General features: G+C 42.2%; 1 protein-coding gene across 31 annotated transcripts in view; it reads left to right on the top strand.

Annotated features, from left to right (window-relative positions):
* MAP2 (microtubule associated protein 2) overlaps positions 1-11,397 on the top strand; it is a 346,697-nt gene extending 335,300 nt beyond the window's left edge. For 21 of the 31 annotated variants that reach the window (XM_048868503.2, XM_048868498.2, XM_048868511.2 and 18 more), the window contains 4 exons: positions 1,941-2,033; positions 3,416-3,497; positions 5,879-5,991; positions 7,321-11,397. In XM_048868503.2, the coding sequence (XP_048724460.1) occupies positions 1,941-2,033; positions 3,416-3,497; positions 5,879-5,991; positions 7,321-7,536 (504 nt within the window). In that variant the 3' untranslated portion in view covers positions 7,537-11,397. The remainder of the gene's footprint in view (positions 1-1,940; positions 2,034-3,415; positions 3,498-5,878; positions 5,992-7,320) is intronic. The other 10 variants (XM_048868513.2, XM_048868515.2, XM_075118118.1 and 7 more) reach the window with 1 other exon arrangement.
* The last annotated feature ends 246 nt before the right edge of the window (positions 11,398-11,643 follow it).

Genomic DNA, 11,643 nt, shown 5'->3' on the forward strand with positions numbered 1-11,643 from the left:
AGGCGACCGGTGTGGATGAGGCTCCCAGGGGTCATTTGGAAGGAATGGTGGCATTGTCTTACCCAGGTGCAGATGGAAACTTTTTTGGCTACAGCTGGTATTTGATGTTCCAAAAGCAGCCCTGGATATAGTAAAACTCCTTGATTACAAACCTGAGTCACAGGTGGCAGAAGTGCTCTCGCAGCCTCAGGTGTGCTTCTTGCCTGTTCTTCGAGTAGTCCCCCACGCCCCATCCACCAACATCGTCTTTCTCTTCTCTGCAAGAAGTCAGCCATCTTGTCCTCATTCGTGATTTCACAGACTCTGGGTTTTCTGTTCCACTGCACCAGCCAGACCTTCTGTGGTGGATGCTACCTATCTTATCTCATCTGTCTCTCTGTTTGAGGCTGTCATTCACTATGATATCTAAGACGTGTGTGTGACAAGATTGCTTGTCATTGTCTTACTCTTAGGGCTTTGTTTCAGGCGTACCGGGGTACGTACGGCTTGTGTGATCAGGTGTGCGCTGCAGAGGCTGCCGTGCTGTACGCTGGAGGCATAATGACTGTGAAGGACAGTCAGGCATAATGCCGCCAGCGAAGCGAGCGGGGAACATGTTCCGAAGTTGCATTTGCTACACTTTTTAAAAGGCGTGCTGAGGACTCCGGGCACCGACAGAGGCCTGTGGAGCCATGGGCACTCTCCAGAAATGTCGGCTCACGTCCCCTTTGGGGAGCTGAGCACTAGCAGCACTAGTCCCCCTTCCCCGTGTGCTCAGGGCTCACAAAGAGGAGCACAGGGCTGGTTGGTGCAGATGTGAACTTCTGGTGGGATGGAGCCTTCCTCTCCCCCTCCCCCCCCGGACACCCACAGTTTTGCCCTGCATTGTTTATTGGAAAAACAGAAGCACAGTTACCAAAGCAAAATTATTGGTGTCCCAATAAGCTCCTCCTTTTGCCAGGCGAAGATGCTGCTGTAGTGGGGGGATCTGAATGGAGCAGCTGTGGTCCAGTGGGCTGAGGGTAGGGCTAGGTATTTGGAGATCTGGATTCTAGTCCTGGCTCTGTTGCTGTCTCACATAGAGCCAAATGATGGCCACTTGAGTGTGTGAGGGGCAAGGTACAGGGATCCCTTTTCCCCCAGGGATGTGGCTGACAGTGATGGGGAGCACAGAGAAGCACAGTGGCCCCAGAGGGGTGTGTTGTCCATATGGCGGGGCAGCACTGGTTACACTTTACACAGGTGTAGCAAATCTCACTGGCTGTCATTCTCCTCCCAGTGACCTGGAAACTGTGACAAAGGCAAAAAACTCCCAGGACCAGGTGGGGCACCCCTCTTCCCTGTCACAGCTTAATCTGGTGAGAGGTATAAGTGAGCCTTCAGCCTCCCCATGGCTCAGTTTTCCCATCCGTAAAATGGCAATAAATATCACTGGTTACCTTTGTAGGCAATCTGAGGGCTCTTTAGGAGTAAGTGCTAAGCAGGAGACCAGAGTCCAACTCTTGACTCCATGCTCCCTGGGCTGGCTGGATCTGGTATGGTTGTCCAGGAGGCACAGTCCTCTGTCCCAGGTCTCTCTCGCATGGACCCCCTCTGGCAACTTGAGAGGTGCTGGCAACCTCCCAGGAGCATCCGCTCCAGTCTTTCTTGGCCAGGAGGTTAATGGCTATATAAATTGGAGACAAACTGGGATCCTTAGGCCTAACAGGGAGAACTCCCAGAATATAACTCTCACCGATTATATTTCATTTTACCAGCAACCAGCTTGGAAGGAGGTGAAAAGAGCAATAGATTTGTTTTAACATTGAGGCTGCTTTCCATAGTTGGCTGTATCCATTTGGCCAACGTTTAAACCTAACTGCCCACACCAGCAGTAGCAGTCACAGCCGTCTTGGGTCCTCTAGCCTGCAGACTGAAAGAACATGTGTACAGCATAGTAAGTTACCTCCAATTCCTTTTAGGTTAGAATTTTAAATAAGAAGATCGATTTTAGCGATATTCAGTCCAGATGTGGTTCCAAGGATAACATCAAACATTCTGCAGGGGGAGGAAATGTAAGTAGTGATGCTACCTCAGAAGGCGTCCTGACTGTGATGCCCCACCTTGCACAGCCAGCCCTCTGTCTCCCCTCCTTCCAAGCACTATTTTCCTTCTTGCTTATGTTTCACATGTTAACTTGGTCTGGTAGTCTGTCAACCCTGTGTGTTCAGTGGTGGGCTTCTGATCCTTCCCCACAGACCGCAGCAAATGGTTAGGGCTCTGCCAGGAAATGGATTAGGAAGAAGAGGATGAGGTGCGCCTTTACAGCCACAGGCTTAGTCCTGCAAGGAGCTGAGTGCCCCTAGAGGTGCTAAGCGGCTACAGCATCCACTGAACCACAAAATAGGAGCCCAATGAGAGCTGAGGTTGCTCAGTTCTTACATGATCTGGCCCAAGGTGACTAATTTCAAGGAAGTGACAAACGCACTTTTCACTTATTACATTTTTCTTAACCTGCAACGTTCTCTCTCCCTCTATCCCCGGAGAAAAGGCCAGACTGCCTAGATGCACACTGCTGCAATGTGGCTTCATTCAAATTTGCTCACAATTCCACAGAAGGCAGTCATTCAAGCTCCTGGAAGGGGAAGCTTGTCCTGGCTGTACAGCAGATCTATATATTTGCCTTCTTTAGGTCACCCCAGATAAAGTAACAGACAGACTGAAAGCGTAGCCCATCTGTCATTCAAGGTTGGGTGTGCGCTTGGTCCCAGAGTCTTTCTCTCTCTCTCTCTCTGACGACTATATAAAATTAACAGAGTTAGATGACAGATAAAAAGACAGATAAAAGAAATACAAAATCAGGAAAAACAGGGTTTAGGCAGAAGGTCTGATTAGCCACTGTGTTACTCCTGTTTTATGCCAGTGTAACCCCATTATGGATTTAATCTGATGTAAAACTGGAGTAACTCAGTTGTGAATCACACTCAGTGTTTACACTGTACTTATGGGGACAAAGGGACATAGGAAGAGTTTTGAATCTGAAAGTCAGGATAAGTCATGTGAAAGGGATGATATAAAAAGCCCAGATTCCCGGGAAATAAGTATTAAAGAAAGGAACAAAGAAAGCAGACTAGAACAACAGTATGTATCATGCTACACGCAGCGCTTAGAGGCACTGCCTTTCACCACAAGAGGAAAGCTCAGAAGCATCTTAGAAAATAACCCTTGTTTATCTTCTTGATTCACATCTTCATTTTACTAATGAAAAGACTTAACACACCACTGTCAGGTTCCTTGGTGGAATGGAAGCTTGTTGTATTAATCCAGATGTTTCTCACCTTTCTGGCATGATCTGTCCTCCGCTAACTATTTCTTCTTTTTCAGTGTTTTTCGAAGCTAGTGCTCTTCCTCTTTGCCCTTTTGCCTTCCTAAAATTTGTTTTGTGCACTTTCAACAGATACAAATTGTAACTAAGAAAATAGATCTGAGCCATGTCACTTCCAAATGTGGCTCCCTGAAGAACATCCGTCACAGACCAGGTAATGTAGGAATTATTTGGACTAATATGGAATATTAGGGGGCAAATCCTGCTTGCCTATCTCATGTGAATAGACCCACTGCAGCAACTTACTACTCATGCAAGTAATGTGAACAGGATAAGTGGAGGTTCTCTAATGTACCTACTTCTTAGGGGCTGGATCCTGCAAGATGCTAAGCACTCTGGCCTAATCTAGCAAAACCCTCACATGCTTAAAATTCAGCATGTGTTTAAATGTGTTGCTGGTTCAAGGCTAGAGTGTACAGCAATGCATGCTCAAACCCACAACTCAAGATGCTAATTGGTAGGTACCAGAAGAAATGATAAAGATACAGCTTGCAGTCCATCATGAGCTGATTATTAAGTGACAGCATTCTGGAACATTAAGAGCTCTATTCCAAATTCAAATTTGCATATACATAATCCCAGACAGAGTATTTGATGAGCCAACATCCTCCCTACAAAACTTTTCTCCTCTAGAAAGCGCATTACCCAAATCTAATAAACACACATCTAATGTGCCTGTGCTCATGGTGCATGATTCGACCCCCAAATGGGAAGTTTTTACCCTTACATAAGTGGGGACTAAATTCAGGGATATAAGTAGACCTCTGTTGAGGTCAGCGGAGTTGCACTTGCTTACACCAGATCTGAATTTGGACCTAGCTATTTACATACTCCTGTCAGAAACCAGAATATGAAATATTTCAGATGGGGAATTCTTCCTGAAATGTAGGATCCAGAACTGGACACAATACTCCAGCTGAGGCCTAATCAGTCCGGAATAGAGCGGAAGAATTACTTTTCGTGTCTTGCTTCCAACACTCCTACCAGTGATCATCCCAGAATGATGTTCGCATTTTTTTGCAACAGTGTTACAGTGTTGACTCATATTTAGCTTGTGATCCACTATGACCTCCAGATCCCTTTTTGCAGTATGCCTTCCTAGACAGTCGTTTCCCATTTTGTTTGTGTGCAATTGATTTTTCCTTCCTAAGTGGAATACCTTGCATTTTTCCTTATTGCATTGCTTCCTGTTTACTTCAGATCATTTCTCCAGTTTGTCCAGATCATTTTGAATTTTATTCCTATCTTCCAAAGCACTTGCAACCCCTCCCATTTTGGTATCGTCCATAAATTTTATAAGTGTACTCTCTATGCCATTATCTAAATCATTGATGAAGATATTGAGTCCATCCCTATTCAGCAAAGTACTTGAGCAAGTGTTTAAATCCCATGGAAGTTAATGGGATTTAAGCATATGCTTAAGCATGTATAGCAGAACCTCAGAGTACCAGACATCTCGGGAGTGGAGGTTGCCCGTAACTCTGAAATGTTCATAACTCTAAACAAAGTGCAGTTTGGGCTCCAGTTCCAGCAGCTGACACGCCAAACTAGGTTCAAGCAGCAGCTAAACTCCCTCCTCGGTGCCAGCAGCTTCCTTGCAGGCAGTTTCTTTCCCTGGATCAGACTGTAACCTTGTCCCCCTTCCAGGCAGGAGGATGGGGTGAAAATAGCTTGTCCCTCTCCCGGCCAGAGGAGGGGGGCTTAAAACAGTGCCCTCCCCTCCCGGCTGGGTGTGTGTGAAAACAGCACCCCCCCCCAACTGTGGGAGAGGTGAAAGCAGCGCAGACCCCAGCGCTGATTCTCCTCTGCTGGTGCCTTGGGCTGGCAGCCCCAGCGTCTTCACTACTAGATGTAAGTGGCTACTCCACGCATGGGGTTGGGGTGGGGACAGGCAGCCCGGATGTGCCTACCTTTAAGATGCAGTACAGGCACAGTGCAGTATTTGCTTTTGTTTGTTTGTTTTGTTTTGTTTGTTTCCGCTGCTGCCTAATTGGTTACTTCCAGTTTCACATGGTGTTCGCTTGACCTGTCTGTCCATAACTCTGGTGTTCGTATCTTTGAGGTTCTACTGTATTGAAATAGAGGGCACAGTGCTCTTCGCCTCTCTAAATCTGGTCCTTTATGAATTATTAGATCATATTTGACAGAGAAGTAAAAAATGTCTGTGCCCGGACAGAACTGGGAGGGGCAGAAAAATATGTCTCCCTGGGTAACCCATGAAAAAGTCCCACGTGAAAATTACTTAGCCTGATTAAATTTGTTCAAAACGAAACCACTCATGGAGCTGTAGAACCTCAAAACAAAAATCCTCTAGTGGACTAAGTTAATATTGTGCTTGTCCATATCTCTTTGCGTCATGATTACTGCTACTGTAGCAACAGATTGTTTCCCAGAAAAATAAGACACTAATAGCTACTGCTCTCCGCTGACTTGCCTGGTTGGTCCTCAAGCTACATTTTCAGGAAACAAAACAAAGTGTATTTGAAATTTAGGACTATTTCATTTTCTTAATTGTATTTTATTTTGCTTGAATAGGTGGGGGACGTGTGAAAATTGAGAGTGTGAAACTGGATTTCAAAGAAAAAGCTCACGCTAAAGTTGGTTCCCTGGAAAATGCCCACCATACACCTGGAGGTGGCAATATCAAGGTAAGAAATCAGCCTGATGAACTGAGCTTCTCTCTTTGAGAATGCACTTCAGCCCAATGTCAGCAGTGACCTGAATCGTGGTGTAAATTACACAGCAGGTATACATGGGTCAGAAAAATGTGTGTCACTTATATACAGGGCTACAGAGGTGAGAGCAGGAAAAGCGACTAACAGGAGAATATAAGATAGAACAGGTTACTTTTCTGTGGTTGATCCTCTCAACCTGGAGCCAGTGACTCCCAGTCTGCTCCTCCTGATGCCCAATGCTTTTCCCTTTCCCCAGCTGAACTTCTGTTTTGCCTCCAGACCGCTCTCTCCCTTTGCTGCTATTCTAAATCCACACTGGGGTTTTATGTATATTCCCTTCCCTTCAGCCATGCTCACTGGCCTTTTGTGTATGCTTCCTGTGAACATTTGAACAACATTCAAACAATGCAAATATTAGAATCACATACACACATGTGCATGTTCACTTTGCACAAGCAAATACTTACACTGGCATTGCTTGTGTGATCATCCAGTTAGAGAACGGAAACAATATCACGCCTGCCAACCACAGCAAACCAGTGCAATTCAAATAGGGTGAAATTCACGTCTGTGCAGAGGGCCAGCTCAATGCCTATGCACCACCTAACTCCCACTTTAAACCTTGGGATGATGCTTTGCACAAGGGTGGATTTTGAATGCTCACAGAGATACCTTCATGTTCAATCCTTACAAGGCTTTTTTAAAAAAGAAAAGACATTTCAGACCAATAAAATGTAGAATAATATATTAATTCGATAAAGACATGATATGTTCATGGATATTCAGAAATAGAGGCAAAAGATGGGATTTTTCAGTCCTGCCTAAGGGAGTTAGGTACCCAACTCCCACTGAAAGTCAATGTACATTAGGTGCCTAATCCCCTTAGGCATCTTTGGAATCCCAGCCTAGATTGAATTATTCACTCAGCTGTCGCCTTGGTGGGAATCATTGGCAGGCTTATAGGACAGGACCCTTCTGCTAGAGGACGTGTTCCAGCAGTGGTGGCCCAGGCAAAGGTGATGAGTGACTCCTGAGTCCAGTGCTGTGAGGCTGTTGATCACATTTCTGGCAGGGGCTGAGCTCTCTCAACTCCCACTGACTTCAAGAACTGAAGGTGCTCAGCATCATACGGCAACAGGTCCTTTGTGGGAAGGAGAGAGTTGGCCGCACACCGAAAAGGTGGGATGGTGTATGAATAAGAAAGGGTGTCACCACAGAAGACCGGAGTTTCAAATCAAATCAGCAATAGAAGATCATTACTTAAAAGCAAAGGTTTAAATGCATTTTGCCTTTCTTGAACAGATTGACAGCCAGAAGCTAAACTTCAGAGAGCATGCTAAAGCCCGTGTAGATCACGGGGCTGAGATCATTACGCAGTCACCAGGCAGGTCCAGCGTGCCTTCACCACGCAGACTCAGCAATGTCTCATCCTCTGGAAGCATCAACCTGCTGGAATCCCCTCAGCTTGCTACCCTCGCTGAAGATGTCACGGCCGCCCTTGCTAAGCAGGGCTTATGAATTTGCTCCATTTAGCAGTGTATGAAGTAATAATATTTAGACATGAGCTCTTGGCAGGAATGGGCTCAGAGCAGGTGTTACATTCATTCTTTATCATGTCTAAAATTAAATCACATCCCAAGACTGTAGCAACCATACAATAAAAAAACCCCAAAATCATTAAATAGATGCAGAAATTGGCCTGATCTCCATTTACAGCAGGAAGACACTGGGTTTACATGGGTATGCAATTGCAGTGTATGACATTGGATGATTATTGTTGCTCTGCTCTGTCTTGCATGGAGTACTGTACTATGATAAAATGCATTTTTACCTTTCCATGTGCCTGAGGGCCATCCACCTCTTTCTGACTATCCCAAGTTGCTCATTTCACGGTTCTGTTGATGGGTGGGAGGAAAAAAAAAGTCACCCACTGTAACTTATTACAGGTTAAATTAAACTGAAGAGCCTAGTTACCGGATGGGAATGGCATATAAAGGAAATCAAGTTTAATTTAAAAAAAGTGTTATTTTGTATAAATGGGTAGAAGGAGAAAGACTGGATTAAGTTATTAACATTTTGGGGCCTGGATAATTATGTCAGTGTATAGCTGATTCCAATAAATTATTTAACTGATAACTAAAAATAGTAGTTGAAAAACATTTGAATTGTGCTTGAGGAAGTGGCATTTTTAAAACAAAAACACTATTGAAAGGAAGCACTTCCATTTCAATGGGCTTGTGTCTGATTAGAATGTCGGTTAAGCGGCTAGATTTGTGTACACACTACCGGTTTCACATCCTTTCCATCTGTTTGATACAGTATTATAGATATATATATTTCTCTGTGGCCATTTGTGATACGCCCTCATATACTTGAATATTATACTTCTTTATTCACAGTATCTGTGTCTCTTGCACCCTTTGGTGTTGCAATTTTAGGTATGTAAAAGTAGATGTTAGCAGGGTTTTTTTTCCCCTATTCAGAAAAAAATACATAAAAAGACAAAAACGTTTAGCATGAAACTGCTTTCTGTAACAACTAAAAGCCGTGACCCTGTTTTAGTGTCAGATGCAAGTCTCTTCTGTGATGCTAGAAAAATTATTCCTTTTCCCCACCCTCCTTTTTTCACCAAGACTGATTTTGTGAGTTCCAGATGTTTAGAAAAAGGGTTTCCAAAGAGGTGGGTTTGGATTCTGGATTTTTTTAAATCAAAAACAGTTTGATTTTAGCTTTTTTTTAAAACTTCTATAGTAACAATGAATGTTGGATTTATTTTATTGAATTTTTTTCTTTTGCTAAAGTTGAAAAAAGTATTTGGGTGTCATTCCATACCTTCAGTAGTGTCTTATGTGTACACTCGGGCACTCTGGTAGTATAGCAGTAAACACTGTAGAGATGCCAATAAATTATAATTAATAAATTAAACAGATAAATAAAATGAACTCCCTAGCCTGGATCACCAAGGTGACTGAATAGATAAATAGGGCATCTTTAAATCTCAACAAAGAAGCAGCAAGTGTATGTTGATTATAAAAAGTATAAGAAAAGTGTGCATAAACTTGCAGAGAGATACATAAACATCAGATCTAATGGAGTTACTTGTGAGAACTCCAACACAATATTATGGACACTAAGAAAACACTGCTGAAGGTAATAGGGTGGTATTACTCATCAGTGGATAACAAATCTGCTGATGTTATGTACAGTAGACATTATAAAATGACAAATTTACATATTTGCAGATTGTTGGCTCTCTTCCTTTTGAAATCTCTAGCTAATCTTTACACTGTCAACTGAGCTAGACATGAATTGTGTATTAAGTCAACCTTGTGTATTGGAAGCTTTTGAGTACTCTGTTCTTTTTACTGTGTGTGTGTGTGTGTGTGTTGGGGGTTGATCTGAAAAGAACAGAGAGAAGAAGTTTGTGTCTGTGCAGAGGATTCTTATAATTAATAGCAAAGGATTCCACAGAATTAAATTCACAGTATTAAACTTCACAAATACTAAAGAGTAAATCTTCAATGTGATGAATGGAGATTTTGGCCAAGCAGTTGTTCCCTGTGGCATTAAGATGAATTATATGGCTCAAACTCCATGCATCTTACTGAAGATGAACTCCTAAATAGCCCCACACATCAACTCTGCAAAAAGCTTTTTCACACTATAAAGCACCTAATGCTGTTTGTAAGTCAGTTATTTTATACAAAAGACAGGGAGTTTAGCAAACATGTTAAGTGCATCAAGAGGATTCTGATTTCTGCCTTGTAATTGCTGTACTGTTGCTTAGAATAACCAATGGGAATTTACATGGAAATAATGTTTGGTGTGGTCCATAAAAATATCTTGCCATTGTTTAAAAAAACAAAAGGAGGAAGAAGAACAATATTTTTGATCATGTTGCTCTCCATCAATTAATGCAAATTAGCCTTGCAGTGTTTTTATTATGCCTTTTGCCAATGTTAGGAAGAGCCTAAGGTACTGCTGAACCTCAGCTTCACTGAAGTTGAACACAGCTGGTCAGAACAGTATTTAAACTGTGACTCAAGTACTTTTTATCCTGCTTTAAAAAAAACATTCTGTAGATGGTGATGTTTAGTTATTGCACATACACATCCAAAGTCAAACTGACGTAACACACCAAGTCATTTACTTCATGCTTTGAAATGAGCTTTCTTGTCTTCATTCAAGCAAAGTCCTTGTAATCAATAATTGTCCTTCCATAGAAAGAGTTCTAGAGCTTTTGTGAGGAGCTAGATGAAGATAAAAGAAACCAAGAGTTTATATTAAATAAAATGCAAGTTACATTACGCAACTCTAGATAGTCACTGAAAAAGCTCATAAGAACCTTCTCAAGAAGAGTGTCAGTTTAAAAACTTTGCAAGCACTTGGTGGCCATGTTCCAGTTTTCTGGAACCCACGTCTTTAACAGTTCTATTCTATTGGCAGGTTTAGCCAGTCAGTGACATCTAAGAGCCAACTTCTCTCTATTTGTAACAATGAATAAATAGAAAATTTAAATTAATCCAAATCGGTTAGTCATGGGAGAATCAAAACTGAGTATGTTTGTTGAGTGGTAGGACAATGGAAAAGGCACTCTGGGTATCTCCACATCAGCAAAATATCTGTTTCTATGTAATCCTAGGCAGGAAGAAATCCAGTAAAAGTTGAGCAGATCTTGGTCCAGCAACAATGAAGGAGAAACTAATAATGATGAGGATACTCCTGTGACCACTAGACAACACATATTTTCACTGTATAGCAGTAAATGGTATTAGCCAGCTAACACTATGTTAATGTACAGTAGCAACATTTCTTCCCTCATTATGACTGCTTGCAAATATATATAAACTGGCCTATCTACACAACCCAAAGGGAGTTGAAAGGCGGTCTATGTGGACTACTGTATATGAGAAAAGTTTTTGCTGGGCTGGACCAAAATATTTTCTGAAAATCAAGTATGAACATCCCTTCAAAGACAGATGTCTTTAAGTGTAGATCACTTTTGTTATATAAAATGAAGCAGATAGAATTTTAGCCTAGGTGTGTGTAGAGCTCCCTTGCTAGTAATCTTACTCAAGCAATGCCCTCTACAGGAAAATAATTTACTTTCAGATTTGGAAAGGTCAGGCGTAAAAGCCACTTCAACTTTAGCAAAGAGAAAAAAGAAACAAAAAAACCAACATATTCTGTATGCTGGGATTTGGAGGAATACAGTCTGCTGTTACAAACCTGTGTTTTTTCTGATAATTCTAGAGCCTGTTACCTGAGACATTTCTTGAATGGCTGGTGGTAGTTAGTTCATGTTTTTCAATCCAATTTGCAATTGTATTTGTTGCTGTATAGTGATTGTTTTGCAAAATAAAATTGCTTGTCATCTAACCGCTTGTATCTTTTATTTGTGATGCAGATCATATTCCCCACCCACTCACTGCATATCATTATATTGCTATTAAGAAAATATAAAATAACAATATACCTACTAGCAATGCATACAGTCCGTCTTAAGACGAGTCAGAGCAGATGAAGTAGTGGCTCTCACTTACTCCCCCTTATTTCTTGCCAAAGTACTCAGTTTTACAGCCAGCACATCAGCCTTTAGGGAAATATTTCTCTGCTTCATATGAA

Source organism: Caretta caretta, chromosome 11, assembly GCF_965140235.1.
Source record: "Caretta caretta isolate rCarCar2 chromosome 11, rCarCar1.hap1, whole genome shotgun sequence".
NCBI lineage: Eukaryota > Metazoa > Chordata > Testudines > Cheloniidae > Caretta > Caretta caretta.